The sequence below is a fragment of the Mytilus edulis genome, chromosome 9, assembly GCF_963676685.1.
Source record: "Mytilus edulis chromosome 9, xbMytEdul2.2, whole genome shotgun sequence".
In the NCBI taxonomy this organism is placed as follows: domain Eukaryota; kingdom Metazoa; phylum Mollusca; class Bivalvia; order Mytilida; family Mytilidae; genus Mytilus; species Mytilus edulis.
Window position 1 is genome coordinate 33,252,704 of NC_092352.1, and position 20,821 is coordinate 33,273,524.

General features: G+C 31.0%; 1 protein-coding gene across 2 annotated transcripts; it reads right to left on the reverse strand.

The window, feature by feature from the left end:
- On the reverse strand, positions 1-20,459 carry LOC139488180 (protein lin-54 homolog). Of its 2 annotated transcripts, XM_071273630.1 has the most exons (13): positions 20,369-20,459; positions 17,524-18,425; positions 17,020-17,200; positions 15,366-15,499; positions 14,169-14,399; positions 12,779-12,951; positions 12,298-12,366; positions 11,472-11,617; positions 11,126-11,220; positions 6,277-6,476; positions 5,364-5,539; positions 5,071-5,097; positions 1-4,029 (listed from the first exon to the last, which is right to left on the reverse strand). In XM_071273630.1, exons 1-12 carry the CDS (start codon positions 20,385-20,387, stop codon positions 5,075-5,077), a joined length of 2,349 nt encoding a protein of 782 aa, XP_071129731.1. In that variant the 5' UTR covers positions 20,388-20,459; the 3' UTR covers positions 1-4,029; positions 5,071-5,074. The 2 variants fall into 2 exon arrangements, with proteins under 2 accessions (XP_071129731.1, XP_071129730.1); XM_071273629.1 differs by lacking the exon at positions 5,071-5,097.
- Between the last annotated feature and the right edge of the window lie 362 nt (positions 20,460-20,821).

Sequence of the window (20,821 nt, forward strand, 5' to 3'; positions counted from 1 at the left end):
TGCCAGATTATAGAGATTGTTTATTGTTTGCTTCACACAAGCTGCAAGGAAATGAAATACCATTCAACAGTTATAATATTGCACATAAACCACACTTCAACTACCATAATAAAGATTCCCTGGTTAATAAAGCTTCACTATGGAGCTTGTTGTATTAAAAACTGTGCACTTTGTATTCTAATATTATGCATATTAAAAAGAAAACTAGAAAAACAAACTATAATATCTGTAATGTTTTAGAAAACTTAGAAATAATAGACATGTTTTCTCTATTTTTAGATTGAATTGATGTTTTCTTCAGGTTAAATCAAGCCAAAAGATTCTGTGCAGGATACAGATTCCAACAGGGAATTTTGTACTTCAATTTTTTTTAATATAGTTTATAAATAGACTATTCAAATAGAAAAGGCCTATCAATATTTTACATTTTGAAATTAGAAAGAAAGTGTCATTTGTTTTAACAATACTCTAAAAACACTCATAACACATCATTTGAAGGAGTCTTTGTTATCTGTTTATACGCTGTATGGTTTTGTTGAAACTAAAAGTTCTGTGTTTATGACAGAAAAAATAGTTTTCTAATTCAATTAATACATTATTTTTGTACATCATTCCATTACAGCACAAAAATCTTATCATACATTCCAGTAGTTAAAAAAGTTAATTTTCTTCCATGATCACATTCGTCTCTCACACAAACTAAAGCAATGTTAAGATAAATCACATGTTCAATAACACACTAGATTCCATTCTAAAATACATTCATGCAAAACAGAAAGAAATAACTACATACTGGGGAATTCAACCCCATGGTGAAGTGTGAGCAATGATTAACTGTACAAACAACATTAGATAACAATATCTACAATGGGTCTACAATATGTACAACAAGATATAGAAATTTGATTGAAAGATTCTACACATAGAGAGTAAATCAAAGATATAAAGACTGTCAAAAGGCATAACTGGTAAATAGTTAGTGTTATTACACACTGACCTATTTTAAGAAAAAATGGTTCCCAAAACAGGGAAGGGAAACATTTCATATAAATTTTGAGGTGTTTTCTGTACAAGAGTAGTGACGGCAAGATAAATCATTGTAGGAACCAAAGATTATAGCACCATGAGCCAACAGGCAGTTTAGTCTCACCACTTTTTCTCCATCAGTTTAGCTTCTGCCTATGATTCTGAAAAGCATGAGCCTGAAACCTTATTTTTTTTAAAAAGAGAATACTTCAATAAGCATTTAAAATAATCAATAAATTGATTTAATTACAAAAAAAATGATAGCCTTTCCGATTTACCTAAATGTATAACAGACCACTTTCATATGCTTGTAAAAAGATCACCTAATCCAACATTTTTTGCCCTCACTTCAGTCTATAAATTTATGTTACCTTGACCTTTGACCTACTGACCTCAAGGTCTTAAGAGATATAAACATCTCATGGGGCATTATCAAATTCTTAAAGCAAATCTGTTTAGGACTATCATTTTGACAGTATCAGTTGAAAATCTTTTATAAGAACTTTTACTCATTAACTTGTTTCACAGAATTTCTTTAAAATTCAAAAAAGGAATGGAAAATACTTATCAACTTTCAACAGTAAATACTTTACGAGTTGTTTCAAAATTGACATATGTGGGCAAATGAGTAGCTCTCAAATTAATTAATTGTCATTTGAATGCATTTTACTTTTGTAAGAAATATAAAAAAAAAATGAAATTTTAAATTATGGGTGGTCGGGGTCCAAAAGTTCCTGCCATTCCCCTATGCATTTAATTCCTCAAGTGCCCTTAAGTCAAATGGGTTGAATATTATAAATATATATGTATACATGTATCTAATATGTAACATAGGTGTATAAATAGGTACATGTATTTAATATGTAATATGTGTGTATATATGATACTAATTTTCATTTTTCTGATATATCAATATTTCATTCACCTCAGAAACATCCCACTATTTCTATTATCAGAAAGCTGCCTAAGAGAAACAATACTACATTAAACAATACATACATCAATGATGATACTTAAAATATGATGTAATTGAAATGATTCCTATTAAACTGAGCATGATTTTTAACATGATTGAAATGCAGTACCATAAAATTGTGAACTTTTTTTCTAAATACTCAAGTCTTTTCATTAATTTACAGTTTTATTAAAATGAAAACCATACAAATCGTACACGAAAAACAAAATCCCTTATTTAAAGATTAAAACAGTAAAAGTTATATGCAAGGATAAAACTAAAGCATTTTGTTCTGATTAAAAACTACAATTATGACAATGAAAATGACTTTTCTTATTAGTGATATGAAATTATATCACTTAATTGGATATTATAGGGATAGGAATAACTGAAAATATAGAACTTTAGGATGTTCACTTATCTTGATTTTGACTTTCTGTTAGATATTCTGAAACCTCTGGTTTTAACCATGTGGTGCCTTTGCAAATTTTGCCCACTAATCCCTTCTATTCTTTTAACAATTTATTACATATAGTTTACACAGCCATTTTAGTAAATCTTTAATATAAAATCCCTGTTTTTTTCTACAAGGTTTTAAAGAAAAAGATGACCAATTTTTTAGTTTCTTTAAATATTTGCTATCCATCTATAACAGCTTTTTAAATAGCCTTTTATTATAAAACAGAACATCACATCCTTAATATACTAAGAATTTGACAGATAAATGATGAATAAAAAGATTGGTACAATATCTTCAGATCTATAAATAACAAAATAATGGATATTTCAAACTAATTTTTAAATTATGAGTTGAACTGTTTTTCCAAAAATTGAGCAATGGTGTGGTAGTTATATTGATGAGCAAGAACAAATCTTTAGGATTCTTCTCATCAGTCATAGAAATTGATCTGATCAGAATTATATTTTTCAGAATTGTGAAAATCAAATCAATAAGTTTACACATTAATAATCATACAACTATAATGAGAGGTTTAATTGGATCTAAAGCATTTTTATTTCATCACTTTTATTTTGTTAGACCTAAGTTTTTTTTCATTTATGGTTGAAATTTGTAAATGTACTTTATCTAAAATAATTGTTTACTGTTAACTGGCAATAGTAAAATTTGAAATCATTTAAACAAAACCTGAAATCATTGTTGAAGGCTGTACTGTGGCCTATAATTGTTAATTTCTGTGTCATTTTGGTCTCTTGTGGAGAGTTGTCTCATTGGCAATCATACCACATCTTCCTTATTTTTATATTTACATCATTCTGACTATCTTATTGCCCTATATCATTCTAGCACAAATTAAAACAAAAAATAGACAGAACTCACAGATTTGTAAAGTTTGTGTAGTTAATAAGAATTAAAAACTTTTACATGTCTCACAAATTTGATGTTACTTCAGGGTGTTTTTTTTTAAAGCAAACCAGACATGATAAAAATTTAATTATATATTAGTACTTAACAATTATGTACATTATTTACAATTATTCTATACAGTTATAATGAAATAACAAATATTATTTGGTGACTTTAAAAAAATGTACAATATCATAAAATAGTTATCAACATTTATCCAGTAACAATTTCTCATTGAAATTACACAATAGTTCAGTCAATCCAATTCAAAACACAATACACATTTCCACTGACTCTAATGTAGGCATGTATTAAGGCTAGTTTCAATTTCACAACTAGCTTGGTTTTTTGAATACATTACCAGCAAGAGATATGCAGCATTTAGTATTTCATTCGTGCTACCACACACTTACATTCTACACTGATTTCAATGACATTCTGAATGTGAGCAGTAGGGGTTATTTTCAAGCTTTACTTTGGTGTAAGTATGATATTGATGGACGACATGATAACATGCATAGATACACTGCTGCCAGGTTAAACAGTCTAATATAATTACATAGTAAATATATATAATGACTTCTTTTATCCCTCGTTCCATTCAGCTTTACTCTTTCTATCACATGATTTATTAACCAATCAGATATCCTCTCTCGAAATCATCTTTCCTCTTCTTCATCACCTATAAAATAGATAGATAATATAGGATTAAAAAAAATTAGGTTGTCACGAAATTACCTTCATAAACCTTATAATCATTACAATTAAAGTTACAAATGTCTATGATTTAAACATGGAATATAAATTCAGCAAGATAAATAAATGAAATTTAAAATTATGGACATTGTGACTTCTTTTTGTATAAGATTTTTACAGTCTCTTAGATACATCCTTACACTAAATTAAATGGTTGTAAGTATCTTACAATCTAAAAAATGTACTCAGATGTAAAGTTTAATAAGATATGAAAATACCTTAATGTTTTCCTAAAACTTTGAATCAGTTGAGTTTAACAAGTACTTTAAAAATATGCAAATAAAAAAAAACTTGCAAGACGTCCTTTCCAAGATATTTTTTTTGTTTTCTTAAAATCATTCCTTTTACTGCATACATTCAAGTTGTTCTAATATATTAGTCATTCAAATTCAAACTATTCTAAATCCTGCAATTTGCTTAGCAATTGTGTTGAACAACTAACTAAATACACAATTAAACATGAATTTTGTATATATCATTTTAATTAATAGCGACCGACATAAAAATCTGCTGTGGTTTTAAAATAAATCCCTTCACAACAAGTTATATGGTGGTGGTCATTTAGTATCTGATATCTGAACTTTGACATTAAGTCTAATCAAAGTAAGTGAAATGTAGAATCCATCATCATTCCTTTTTTTGTTTTAGACATTATCTTGAATGCATATTTCAACTGGATAATAAGCTGACTGACAAGAAGACATATTAGCACATGTGACATGTCAGAATAGTGCTCAATCTATTCTGATTTTATTAAAAACATCATGCAGTTTTAAAAGTCCACAATAGAGAGAGGAAAATCAACATGCCAACATTAAAGGATTCAGTCACTAACTGTCTAACATTTCATTGAAACAATTCGGTTAGTAAAGTAGCATATACAAATTCAAAAAATCTTTACAAAATGAAAATTTCAACACTAAAAGGTTTGTCTGGAAGGAATACAGACAACACAACCACAGCTCACCTTTTTACTCAGCAAATATGATGAGTTCTGGAAAATGAATGATAGTAATGAACAGAACTAACAAAATAAGATCAGCATGTACGAAATGAGATCAAGTTTTGTGTTTTGTGAAAGTTTTCTACTCTTTAAAAAAAGCTAAACCATCAATGACCATAGAATTAAATCAAAAGTCATATAGAAATAAATGTTGAACAAAAAGACAAATCAGACAATTAATACAATACCTTACTCATCATTACTTGAAATTCTTTACAAACAGAATAATCTCTATACTTTTTAGCATCAGGATATACCTTTGGTTTTATTGGCCGATTCTATAATCTGTAACAAACATCGTCCAAATTCCTCTATCACCATACGCTCCTGTACAACAGGTGGCATCTTCATTCGTTCTGACTCCTCAGCCTGTGCTAACAAACAGGCACATGTGGCTTCTGCCACTTCACTTGTTATAAAGGTGTACGGTAATCTAAAACAAGTAAAATAATGTTTATACAGAGAAAGTTGTATGTAGTATCAACACTATCATGTAAAGTATACCTCACTTGTATTTAGACATTGGTAAAAAAATTCATACTCAGTGGGTATATCAAAAATTTGAAGTAGCATCTAACAGGAAGTGACTCCCTGGAAGATCTGCAGATCTTTAACAAATTTATTATAAAATTCAAGACCAAATACCAAATCACACTTATTGCAAAATCTTAGTAATCTACATCCAAATTTAAATCCATACTCCATAGGTGTAATTGCTAAGAATACCCTGCATTTTACCTAATGTATCTAGGGTTGATGTACTGTAAGTAGCCTTATCATTCAATATATATGAAGTAAACATTAAACAGAATGGTTGTGTTCTTTTTATATTACGATAGCTGATTAAGTCCGGACAATAATAAACATACAAGCAAAAAAGATCATGAATTTGCAAAAAAATTACTGAAGAACAGCATTTTTTTAAAACATAAATTGCTATCTGAGTTTCTATAATTTCAACTAGATTTCAAGTCAGTTCTCATTCTTTACAGATGCATGGTTAAATTACTAGATATACAAACTGATTGGTTGGAGATCATTTTTAAAATCATATTTTTGTTTATGTTTTACATGCAAAAAGTTTCAATAAAGTTTAACAAGATTTCAAGTTTGTTTCCAGTTTACAAATGCATGTTCAAATTATCCCACTTTGAGATAACCTTTCTATACCTTTCTCCTGTAGCTGTGGATGTAGGTGGTTTGGATGGCACTCCTGATATTTGTGAACCAAGTTTAGTTTTAGCTGCAGTTTGTTGTTGTACCCTAACTTCAGCAGCATCTGCTAAATGCATTAATGTCCGTCGTTCTGGACTCTCTTCAAAGTTTTTACAACCAAAACATTTACAAGCATTAGAACACATAATTTTCGCCTAAAAAGAAAATGAGATATGTGTTAAAAAAAATTTGGAGGGAGTCAAAAGATGACGGAAGTTGACTAAATATCAGTTGAAGAAAATATCTTATAGATTCTTTAAGCGATACGAGGGTAAATCTTAATGATCAATATTTCCTGTTTTAAAATAGTATTTTTCAAAGTATGTCTTTTCTGTGTCTGTGATTAAATAAGTTTTCAGTCTTTTCAGTTAAACTACTTACAATCTTACATGCAATATAACAATTGTGCTTAGCTTATTGAAAGTGAAAAGTATTTAGTTGTAACATTATTTCTCATTGTACAGTAAAATGACATAAGTTTGAGGTATACATCGAGAGGTCTCTTTTTTTTTTTATGTTGTTGGACTGATGTCTAATTGGGCGTATTACGTTTCTGCAATTTAGCAAAAATCCTGTTTTACATTTCCGCATTATCGTGCATTACTTTTCCATGAAATTGAAATTGCATTTCCGCATTTTAACCTGTATTTCACATGTAAAAAATTGGTAATAATGATATATAAGACTTTATTTTATTGTAGTATTTGTTCTTGATTAATATTTTATTATGGATTTCTTTGGTATAAAGCGAAGATATTGGACAGTTTTCTGGTTTGTTTTGTTTTAGCATGTTTACATTTGTGATTTTGGTTCCTTTTATAGCTGACTATGTGGTATGGGCTTTGTTTATTGTTGAAGGCTGAACGATGAAATATAGCTGTGAATTTCTGTGTGATTTGTTGGTGGTTGTTGATGGTTCATGTCTCTACTCATATTTTATAAAATGTTTTGTTATGTATAATTTTTCGTTTAAATTGTTTCACTCTTTTCATTTCGGGCCTTTTCTAGACGACTTTACAGTATGGATTTTGTCATTATTGAAGGCCAAAGGTTTTTTTTTTTTTTTTTTTTTTTTTTTTGGCATTCTAATTTTTTTATTTTTTATTTATTTTTTCAATAGTCAGGATTTAACATCACCCTTACAGCACCACCTGACTAGGGTGTTACAGGGTTTCAAATATATAACAACAATAGACTATTGTTTTATCAAGATTTACACAAACTAAAAAAATAAATATTTTGAAAATCTTTTTTTTTTTTTTCTCTCTCTCTTTCACACTCTCTCTCTCCTTCTTTCTCACTCTCTCTTTCTCTCTTTTTTCACAATCTCTTCATATAGAAATATCTATAGATTATTTTAAAATAGAAGAAGAAAAAAAAAAAGAAGGTTTACATGTGCTATGCATATATTACATGTTGTTTGCTCTGTTCCATAAATAGGTCAAAAAGATATATATATTGATATAAATTTGGTTGTTAGATTACCATTCAGGATAAATAATTAGCATAGGGGCCCAAAGTTTTTCAAGTTCAAAAACTTTGTTGTATTTTCTTGCTGTATATAACTCTAAGTTATAAAAGTTTCTCAGTCTATTTTTTAATTCAATTGCATTTGGAAGCTTTTCTTCTAGCTTGCATTTATATATGTATTTTTTGGCAAAAATTACAAGAAAATTTAAAAATAAGCTTTCTTCTACAAAACCAAGAAAAAAGTTTTTTTTGTTAAAATCAATGTTAACATAGAAATTTTTCAGGCAAGCACAAAACAAATATAAAAAATTTGATGTCACTTGACAATCATAAAATAAATGTCCAATAGTTTCATCTTCACATCTACAAAAAGAACATAACTTTGTATCTTTGATTTTAATCTTATATAAAAATGTATTTGTAGGAATAGTCCTATGTAAAAACTTATATTGGAAATTTATACAAATATGTATCTCTACAACATTTCTGAAGTATACAAAAGTATTTTTTCCAGTCTTCAATGTTTAGAATGCAGCTCATCCTCCCATTTTGAAAATTTTACAACTGGAGGATGTGCACATTTTACAATAAGATTATTATATATGAATTTGATATTTTTACTGCTAGTAATTTTCTCCAAAAAATTTTCCTGCGGAGTAAAATTTTCTATGTCAGTATCAGTGTTTTCCCTAATACACTGTTTTACCTCCATAGGGATATTTGATATTAAACTGTAATAGTGCATATAATTATTTGTCTGAACTTTTTGTTTAATCTGATCAAATGTGAAAAAATCTCTTCTTTGATGGTCAAAAATGTGACAGAGGTTTTGCACACCGGCAACTCCCCATCTGTTATATAATGAGAAATCTTCTGTTTTCACAAAATTCAGGATATCCATCGAGAGACACTCCTTGACATCAGTTTTAACATGTGGTTTAGATGAGTGTAAAGCTTGAAAAACATCTTTCCAAAAAGGATTGCTGAGTTGATTTCCAATCTCTAAAAATTTGAAGTTTTGTAAAGAAAAAGATCTTGCACCCCCAAATTTTTTCAATATCAACTTAAGAATATTTTGCCAGTCCCCATTCAAATTTGAAAAAAATCACCTCACCCAACCGACTTTAAGATTAAAGTTGAAAGATTGTAAATGAACCATTTTCAAACCTCCCTCCTTTTTATCTGCAATCAGTGTATCACGTTTGATTTTTTCTGTTTTTCCATCCCATATAAAATTAAAGAATAATCTGTTGATTTCATTCAACATGGATTGACATATATTAGGTAAAGATGTAAGCAAATGAATCAATTTCGGAAGTGCAAGAGTCTTAATAACAGTAACCTTGCCAAGTAGTATTAGCTTCCTATGCTGCCAACTTTTCAATAATTTTGAAATATCAATGATTTTTGCTCTGAAATTCAAACTGGGCATACACTCTAGATCCAAAGAGAAATTTAATCCTAAAACCTTTAAGTTTGAACAGGACCAGCTTAGATTTGTTTCAGGACATAAAACCAAGTCAGAATATCTCTTACTTCCAATCCAAACAACTTTTGTTTTAGTTGTATTTATCTTTAATCCTGAGACTTTGTGAAATTTTTCAAAACAAGAAAGGGTCTCTTTTAATGAATCTTCACTTCCATCCAGTGTAAGAAACGTATCATCTGCATACTGACTAATGAGTGGCAGATTCCCATTTATATTCACCCCTTTTATTTTTGGATTCCCTTTTAGCTGTATGGCAAGTAATTCCACCCCAATAATAAACAAATAGGGAGATAACGGGTCCCCCTGGCGACAGCCTCTTTCAAGGTTGAAAAATTGGGACATATTACCATTATTAATGACACAGCTCTTTGCATCTGCATAAAGCACATCAAACCATTTACAAAAAGAAGGACCAAAATTAAAACTAATCAAAGCCTGCTTTAAAAAATCCCATTCTATAGAATCAAAGGCTTTTTCAAAATCTACTTGTAATAACAATCCTTCTATATCATTTTTTTCTAGATAGTGCATTAAATCATATAGAAGTCTAGTGTTCTCTCCTATGAATCTCCCTTTCATAAAGCCCTTTTGTGTGTCACTAATAATGGCGAACAGTACCTTTTTAGCTCTACCAGCAAGAACTGCAGATGCAATTTTCATATCTGTGTTCATTAAGCTGATCGGTCGCCAGTTACCCATGTACCTCCTATCTTTCCCTTCCTTAGGAATACAAGTAATAATACTTTGGTATTGAAAATCTGAAAAATGGCCCAACTCATATCCAAATTGCAGAGATCTAAAGACAAATGGACCAATATCTTTCCAAAAAAATTTGAAAAAATCCACTGTAAATCCATCAGATCCTGGAGACTTTCCATTTTGCATCTGTTTTAAAGCTTCCCCACATTCCCTAAAAGATAAGTTTCCCTCACAAAGAAGTTTTTGTTCTGCACTGAGTTTTATGTCATGTTTAAAAAATTGATTGTCATCATTACTGAATGACTTAGATGTATAAAGTGTCCTATAAAACTGCTCCTGTTCAAACAATATTTTAGATTGATCAGAAATTTGATTACCTTGGTCATCAATGAGTTCAGTCATGGTTTTATTTAAGAAGGCTTTCTTTTCTAACTTACAAAAATAGTTAGTGCATCTTTCTCCATTCTCATGCCAATTTACACGAGAAGGCCAAAGGTTGCCTATGAATGCTTACATCCACTTCACACTGATTTGAATTCCGATGGAATATTCGCTAGGGCGTAAAAAAATAGCAACAAACAAACAATCAATCAATTACAATTAAAAACGATTAAGACGAATATTAATGCCAGAATAGCCCAATTGTGTTTTAAGTAGCGTTAAACACCAAACACTACCGAAGAAGAAAAAAAACAAAAAAAAACACCCCAGGTTTACCTGGCAAACGGAAGAGGAATACATTTATAAGAAAAATGCAGAAACGTAAACAACCTTTAATAAAATCAGTGTAAAAAATGCGGAAAAGAGTACTACAAAATTGCGAAAACGTAAAAAATTTAATGCAGAAATGTAGTGCCAAATTGCGGAAACGTAAAACGCTGGTCTAATTGGTGTTACATATCCTTATATACATATTGATTGTCAGGAGTAATACCAATAAAACATTGTAGTAACAAAGGATAATTTCAGTTATATAATTGGAGGCATCACATATAATCATTTTATTGCAAAAGAAGGATGACTTGCATCAATCACAAGTTCAACAATACAACCTGACTGAATAATGCCTACATGACATACCCAATAACATGCACACAAACTTTACAGATACCTGATCTAACTATTATTAAAACCTCTAGTGCTTACCTCATAACATTCACAGTAATTTTTCAGGCAACCTGACCGTTTACAATTACATCCCTTATTATGGCGTCTGTTACCGTTACCAATCTGTCCTTTACCTATAAAAAAAAACAAACAAAAAAACTGTTGACACAGAGATATGTCTTGCCTGTATTTAATTGAATGGTGTAATGCAAATGTTAAAATTTAAATTTTAAAAAGTAAAGTATAAAAAAAGTTCAAATTCAATGGACCATGACTTATGGGTTTGTACAAAATAATCTTCATAAGTTCTATTTTTCTAATTCAAAAGATAAATATCTCTTACAAAAAAAACTATAATTTCACTGTCATGCTTATATTTCCTCACCTATTTTTGGATGAAATGCCATAGGATTCCTATCCAGACATGACTTAATAGCTCTTGACCGTTCTTCTTCATGAACAAGGTTATTGGCACAATTATTACAGTTACAATTATTGCAAAATTCTCCATTAGCAAAACAGTCACAATATCTGTAAAATACAAAATATAAATTATAGAGTACATTGGTATGAGTTCTTAATCATACATGTTTCATCTGATATTTAAATTGTTCTTCTATTGTGTTGTTCCACCACTGTCCAAATGAATGAAAAGATTGAGCGCTCACTACCATGTTTAACATCACAACATCATTTATGTGCCTGACCAAAGCCAGGAACCTGTTATCCAATGGTTCTATTGGATGTTGTCAGCAATAATTGATTTTGAGATAAATCTGGCACCTGGTTTCTTTTTTTAAATTGTTTCACATTTTTTCCCATGCCTTTTAAAGTTTACTGTATCGTACATGTTTTGTCCAATGTTAAAAGCAGTACACAGAACTGTAATTGTTAACATCTTGTCCTTTGGTCTTCAAAAGTTCTCAATTGGGAACATTCCATTTCACATTATTTTTATATTGTCCTGTCTCATTTACAATGAAGTTTGAAATTGGCATATTAAGAAAATGGGAGTTTAATACCAAGCACTATGCACATTTACACTGGCTTTTAATAATTTCACATCTCTAAGTACTTGTGCCAAGATGGTCCTCACGAGAATTGAATGTTTTATTGTTTTTTACCTTAAGATACATCTTCTTTACAACAAATAAACATTTCAGGTTGACATACACGAGGGGAAATTTTTTTTATGTAAGAAGTAAACTTACAATTTCAAGCATTGTGACTTCGTACAGTTACATGGTTTTCTAGGTCTTGCACCTGTTGGTTCAATTGCTCTGTAATACAAACAATAACCTTACACTTCATACAATTATATATTATGAATCTACAATCTCCTTTTCAAAATCAAATGAGGTACAATATTCAGAGAGAAATAGTTGCTACTGAGGCAAATGAGATTTCCTAATAAAGAGACAAAGTGAACAAGTCATTGCACAAATGATAAAATTTGTTTAAATTTAATTTAAATACAGAAGAATTTTAATTTCCCTATCAACTCTACAAATGCTGAAAATAAATAAGCCACGTACAATGAAGACCCTGAAATAGGTTGGTGAAAAGATTTAGTCCTACTAAAACATTATACTTATACATATATACCAAAGCAGCATCAGCAACATTTAAATTCATTACCTTTTTATTTCATTGAAACTTGGAAAAGGATGCACATAATTATTATCAACATACCCCTCAGTACTATTGTTATTTCTAGCTGAATTAGCCACTGAAGCACTAAGGACTGGGTTATTACTGGCTATCGGTATAAACTCCTGTCTGTTCTGTAATGGTTGTGAGATTACTGTTGCCTGGGAAGTCATTGGTCTCACTTGTACCGTGGCCTGTTGTTGCTGCTGAGACATCTGATAAAAGTCAAATGTGTATGATAGTAAAAGTTATGTTACAATAATCATGTGTCAACTAAAGAACCTCTAGAGAGCAGCTCACATACCAAGGAAAAGGGGCAAAGTTTATAATAAATATTTTAAGTTATAGTTTCAGACAGTAATATTATGTTACACAATTCTAATTTAGGTTTTTTTCTACCTTGAACTTAGACACAATGTTAGACCTTGTGCTTAAAAGCCTTTAAGGATTTTCCTCTTATCATTTGTGATCATAATTAAAGTACGTGTGTAATCCCGTCATTAAGCATCCAGAAAGCATTTTTATCACACATTTCAGTTTTCAGGAATGGAAATTAAAACAAAAAATATATCTTTTTCTCTTTATGTGTACTGTCTTTTGTATATAGTACACATATTTTTACCCTGGGAAAGATATCTCAAAAGGGTGTGTGTATCATGTATGCATACACTGTTCTTTGCATACTTTTTTCAGGGCTAAATTCCAAGGAAAATATTTTTTGTAGCTTTTTTGTTATTTTTTTTGGCATGTGTATTTGTACCTTCAATGTTGTACCTGATTCGTAATGTGATATACAAATAAAAATAATTTAAATGCTTCAGTAGTTATATTTTCAGTGTGTCTGTTATCTGTTGCCACCCCAAAGTTGGATTTGGTCATGTCCAAATTAGAGATGAGGGATTTAGTCAATGGTCATAGTGGAGGTGTTTATTGAGATTAATGCTTTGTATATGTGTTCTAATAAGGGCTATTCCAGAAAAAAATGAATGGGGGGGTTGGAAGGCAGTTTTTGTCAGCACCCACCACCAAGACAATTGTAATTGAGAATTGTAGTGCATTATAGTGTGAAAAGTAAGCTCTGATACTCATCACCCATGTATTATTAATACAATGTGCCTTCCAACCCCCCCCCCCCCCATACATTTTTTTCTGGAATAGCCCTAAGGAATACAGAAGGTAAATGTATCAAAATAAAGAGAAATTTGCACATTTGATGATTAACAGGATTCAAAAATCTTTGTTAAGTACAGTCCATTAGAATCTCAATCAAATAAATATAGATAATTATACTATACATCACTTTGGAGTTTAATAAAGCTAAAACCAAATATTTTATGTTTGTTTTGTTTTGCAATATTTGGTTTACTCTTGGACTCTAATCAACTTAGCACTGTCACTCAGAAAATGATCTACAATCCTGAAGCATACACACCTGTGATAAAAGTGTAGGTACTAAGGCAAATCCTTGTCCAGAACCAGAATTACCAGAGGACAGAATAGTTGTTCCTGGAGGGAGATTACTCAGATTACTTAGCGATGTCACTCCACTACTTTGTATCTGACCTAAGGTATTAGGTACTGCTCGTAATTGTATCTGATTAGGGCCAGCAGGTAACAGTATTCTTTGTACTGTCTGTGTATTACCTTGAGCTATAACAGGTCGCTAGAAATAAATAAAATATAACAAAATAAATGAATTACAGTATAGTTAAGTTCATGTTATCAAGAAAAAATAATCTTAAAAGTGCTATCAACTGAATTTTGAAGTGGCATACTGGCTTATGGGAAATTTTCAAACAGCATTTGTTGCTGAAGTTTATAGCATTGATCAGGCAATATCAATTTTTTTTTCATAAAAAATCAATAGAAATTGGTTTCTGATAACAAAATGATTAAAAGTTTATGGCAAAAACTGGATACATTATATGAATCCAAAGACATCACTGTATTAAAAAAATCCTATATTTCACTCAATTTTTGCCCTCATGAAAACATATTCAATGTCAAGCCAAGATTTAACAAGAATCTGTCTATGGTAAATGGATGCACCACATGCACTATTGTTTTCTATGTTCAGTGGAGGTAAAAAATCAAATTAGACATTTAAATTAGAAAGATCATATCATAGGGAACATGTGTACTAAGTTTCAGGTTGATTGGACTTCAACTTCATCAAAAACTACCTTGACCAAAAACTTTATCCAGAAGCAGTACAGACGAACGAACAGACGCACAGACCAGAATACATAATGCCCTTCTACTATCATAGGTGGTGCATAAAAATATAATTTATTGTTCAAAATAATGTTCAGATAAAATTGAGAATGGAAATGGGGAATGTGTCAAAGAGACAACCTGACCAAATAAAAAACAACAGCAGAGGGTCACCAACAGGTCTTCAATGTAGCGAGATGCATGTTAACACCAAACCGATAAATGGCCTTTTATCATATCATTTGGAGCATTTAAAAATAATAATTCAGTCGAAAAGGAATTAATATGAATGAATTACACAATTTTCAAAAATCAAAAACCTTTTTGTTATTAGAAATACTGTCATGACTGTACATTAATGCTATTTACATATTTATGGTTCGGACACAGGCGAGTTAAAAGTGAGAACACTTACTGGATGGTTACTTTGAACTGGTAACGTAATCTTCATCTGTTGTCCTCCTGCTTGTTGTATGGTCAAAGGATGTCCACCACTTGTTGTAAAAATCTGTTTACCTTGGACTAATGATGCCAAAGATGTCTTAATACCTATAATGAAACATATCAATAGAACATGACAGAAAGTTTAATCGTGGTTTCAATGTATCACAAAAAAAATCTTAATTCAATCGATATTTCAAACACATATTCAATTCAATTTTTTCTGGATTGAATATTGGGAATGTACTTCCATGTCATCCAATTAAAATTTGTGACGAGGTTTGAAAAAGGATGGCCTTTGTTTATAATGTTTTATAAGTTAGTATTGATTGATTGATTAATTGGTGTTTAACACAACTGTCAACACTATTGTGCTATTTTGTGGAGGACAGGATTTTGGTTTTTATTGGTGGAGGAAGCCTAAGTACTCGTGGTGAACCAGCAATCTTCGGAAGAGAAACTGACAATCCTAGTCAATTAAGATTGGAGTTGAGTGCACCTGCATGTACACTGTGCAGGATTCAACCAGATTCAACTCACATTCTCAGTGTTGACTTGCTAGCAATACAGTAGACCACTCGGCCCCGATATGTTTGGTAGTAAGTGCAAGTAAATGTATGCGTAAAACAGTCAATAGCAATTACACTGTACTAGCCACCCTTGATTATTTAAATAACAGTCACAGTTGCAAAGTCTTTATCAAACCCTGTATGACATCATGTAATCAATATCAATCTTGGTTGCAAAAGCTCATATCCAGATCAATCTGAGACACCAATATATTCCCAAGAGTGTTTAAGGAACAGCAAAGTAAGGGTCAAGGAGACTTCATTGTCCTAATCGCCATTGTTTTTCATATTGATTGAATGACAATCTTATATTTGGGATTGAAAACCAAAATATGTAGCAAAAGATAAAAACTTAATCAGCAAAGTAAGGATCAGACTTCATTGTCCTAATCACCATTGTTTTTCATATTGACTGAATGACAATCTTATATTTGGGATTGAAAACCAAAATATGTAGCAAAAGATAAAAACTTAATCATGGCTCTAAGTCTTGAACAACTAGATGTGTCAAAGCGACACGAATGGCCCAATCTCAAAAAGTTGGAAAATCTGCAATTTCAATAACGCATGTGGTCACAATCATGATGGTAGTCTCACATATCAAAAATCAGTTCACAATCTGGAGGCGTATAAAAAATGTCCATATAACTGTGATTTTCAACAATTTTCAAAGTTGTAAACCCTTAATTTTGGCAAAAATTAGCTGAGCGAAACGAAACTTAACCTTGATCTGTAACTCATCATGGTTAACTCACATACCAAAAATCAGCCCAATATCTGAAAGCATTTAGAAAAAAGTTCCGTATAACTGTGATTTTCAACAATTTATCAAAGTCCAAAGCCCGAAATTACAGCAAAAATCAGCCGAGCTGAACGAAACTTATATTTGATCTGTAACTCATCATAAGTAACTCACATACAAAAAATCATCCCAATATCATAAGGCGTTTAGAAAAAAACTCCATATAATTGTTTGTTGCGGAATGACGGACAAGTGTAAAACTATATGGCACCGACAACTTTGTTGCGGGCCATAAAAATGAAATTGTCCAAACATACCTGCAGTTTGGCCTTGCTGTGATGGAGCTACCAGTCTAACATATTGAACTTTGCTGCCTTGAATATTCTGCATGCTAGATAAGGGTATGGCAACTTGTCGTACACCACCTTGTGTCTGAGGTTTATTTATTGTAATAGCCTGATTTGGTTGGAATTGTATCTGTCCTGGTCTCTGCTGAACCTGATTTAAAATTTCATGATTAGTCATCTTAAATTATTTGAGGCTGTAAATACAACAATAATCCTAAATTCCAAAATAAATTAAAATTTCAAGTAGGTCTTTAATTACATTATTCTGGTTCAAATTTGACAGAAAATCATTTTAACTAACATTCTTTTATCAACCTAATAATTATATTTTTCTCTTTCACTATCGTGTATTGGTAAGCAAATTTATATGTCAAGACATACATCAATGTCAAATCTTTATATCAAACATGATAAACCCTTACAGTAAACATTGAAAAACGTTTTTGCTAATTATCCCTCTTTTATAATACTTACATTTTGTACCACTGTGCCTTGTTTAAAAACTTTTGAAGGTGATAATGTAATCATTGTAGGTCCTGATGACACAGGAACAGCTGTATATGTAGCACTATCGGATAAACTTTTACTTAATACAGATACACCTGAAGCGGGCGCTATCCTCTGCGGAGATTTGCCAACAGTCACTGGTATCATTGTTATTTTTGTAGGAGTCTTTGCTGGAGAAATAGGAATTTTTGTTATTCCAGGCTTTGGTGAGCTTACAGGCAAAGCAAAATATTGTTTTTGTGGTGACATAATTCCTTGCTGAGAAATTGTAATGGTCTTTGTAGGTGTCTGTGCACTTTGCGGCACCACATTGACAGCAGGTGCCATTGATTGATTAAACGTTAATGTCTGTCCATGTTGTAAAGACTGCAAAGATGATGGATTTAACTGAATTGGTACAGCTTGTGGTTGACTTGAGTTGGGATTTTTTGTAATTATAACTTTAGTTACCATAGGACTAGATGATGAAGCATTCAATTGTCTTTTTACAGCCTGAGAAGATGTAGTTGGTAAACTACTAGCACTTACAATTTGTGAATTGTCTATCAATGTACTAACAACAGATCCATCACTTAATCTTATTAACGTTCCTTCTGAATGTCCACTATCCGCTGTTGAGTTGACAATCTGAATTTGAGTATGATTATTAGAATCAGATGAATCCACTAGAACCTGATCAACATTTCCTAAGTTGGATTCTGTGGTCTCTAAATTTCCAAGTGTACCTTCCAGATTGTCTAATGGATTTAACACATGGCCTTTTAACTGGTTATAATCAACTGAAATAGTATTTCCAGAAAAGCTGTTGGAATTTATTTCTATTGACTGAGCAGATGGATCATTTTCATGAATGTTTACTACACCAATGCCTGCAATCATAAAATATAAAAAACATGAATAGGTACATTGTATTTTTCTGCTGTGTTTTCAGTTAAGAACAAATAATGAAAGAAGACCTCCAGTGTTTTCCATAGAGGCTTGAAGAGGGTGTATATGCATCCTGACCAATATAAGTGGTGCTCCTATTGATTAACTTTAAAATTAAATCAGAATTCCCCATCACTCTGCAAAAGCCTGCATTGTTCAAAACAGAATGAAGCACATACATTTGTACCAAAGTTGAAACATATGAGATAATATAAGTAAAATAGAGTTTTCAGTGAATACATATTTACACGTGCACTTGTATACAAATTTGACCGCCATAATGTAAAATGATACAGGTTCCTGTAAACTTTGACATCACATTTAGAAAGCAATTGTTTATTAATGTCACAGTTAGTCACAGTTAAGTTATTCTCAGCAGATCAAAGGTCATTCAGAAACAAAATTCAGCTAAATACGAAAAGTGTATATACGTTTATCTGATGCAATTTTAATAAAAAAATAAAGAAGAAATGCATACAATCTAAGCCTAGATGTGCAAGTTTACTGGACTGCATCGAATACCTTTTGTAACCAGAGTTCGCGAAAACTTCGTTTGACCCGTCGGTCATGGGACCGACAAAGCAAGATTATTTGTCAGTCCTACAAAATTTTAGCCAGTCCTAAAAAATCTGTCAATTTGATCCTAAAATAAAAATAATAACATATTTTATCCAAAAATATCTTTTATTATTATTAGTTTTATTTTTCACAGCCACGGACAAATTAATAATGAAGTACGAGTTCTGATCTTCTGATTGTTCTTAATTAAAGTCATTTCTCTATCTATTTCATCAACTGAATCATTTTCTCAGTATTTGTTATCTCCATCTACGATTTCAATCGCCTATTGTTTGCCAAGAACAAGTTTAGCAGGCCACGTGTAGATCAGCACTTTGGTGTCCATAGGTTTCAGTTTGTTTAAAACAGGAATTACCAATAAAAAAAGGAACTACAACAGCTGTTTTTACATCGGTCATCAGGACCGGCACTAGCTTTCAAAATACTGGTCCAAGCCTCATTTTGACCGATAGGACCGACCATTTTCGCGAACTCTGTGATACAGGGAAAACAAATTGAAAACAACAATTTTAATTCTTTTTTCTGGCTATTAGTTATTTGATATATTCAATCAGGCTTTTTTTTTGTGTAAATTGTCAATATAAAATACATACACTTATGAGTTATAATGTCTGTGTAAAATTTCCTGTGTATAGACCAGCATTGAGCGGAGCACCTCAACTGCATGGAATATATTCAGGCTTTTTCAGGCTATATATATATATACATTTGTACATCTCTCATTGCTAGTGAAATATCACTGACATGACTAATGCATTTAGTTAATATACATAAATGTTATTTAAAAAAATTAGTTGAAACACATTCCATGAAATTAAACATGTTTTCTGTTCAGCCTCAGATTTTTTTGCTCTTACATATTTATGATGAATGTTATTTGAAAGAAAACTATGATAAGCACTTTTTTCCTGTCAAACGAAAATTTTTCCATAGGAACAACTCAAATAACCCGCCATTTGCCCGACATGAATGCAGGGAAATTTAAAATGACGAAACTAAATCCAACTTCCTAATTCCGTCAAATACAACCGCAACAGTAGCTAATTTTGTTAAAACACATGCATTGATGTTTGTTTTAATTACTTTTATGTATTGCTGTTTATCTGGGAGGCTGCAGTTAGTATTTGATCATGAAGACGTGGAAAAATCGAACTTATTGAGAGGGGTATGAACAAAAAATATCGCCATGTTCTCTTATTTTAGAATTTTGGCAGGCGTTCTATATATGAGGAGATAGATAAACAGTCAGTTTTTGCATGATAACACGCTTATTATTCTTTTGTTCTTATGATTATTTGCAGCGTACCCGTTCTCTGGGCAGGCATTCTGTATTTGTTCAAAATCACGCGCCCACCATTACCATCCCATAATACATTGCGGTGTTGATTTCCGCGAAGGTGATTGAAGTAAAGCTATGATAATATTTAGTTTTGAATAAGTGAAATGACGGGAAATTTGTTTAAAAGAACTTACTTTTAAATGTGTTTGAAAAAAATATAATTTCCTTTAAATTTTCAATATTATTTACAAAATCAAACAGTCGATATTTTTATTTGATCTGAATGAGGATTTAATAGAAAAATGACTTCTGATAAACCCCGTTTAAAATGCGTAAACAGATAGGCAACACTTTTGTGACGGAAAAAAATGTAGATGATATCATTTCTTTCCGATCTGTAAATGCAATACCTTTTTGAAAGATACATAAATTAAAAAAAAAATTGTTGAAATGTATTCATTTGCATTAAGTAATATAACT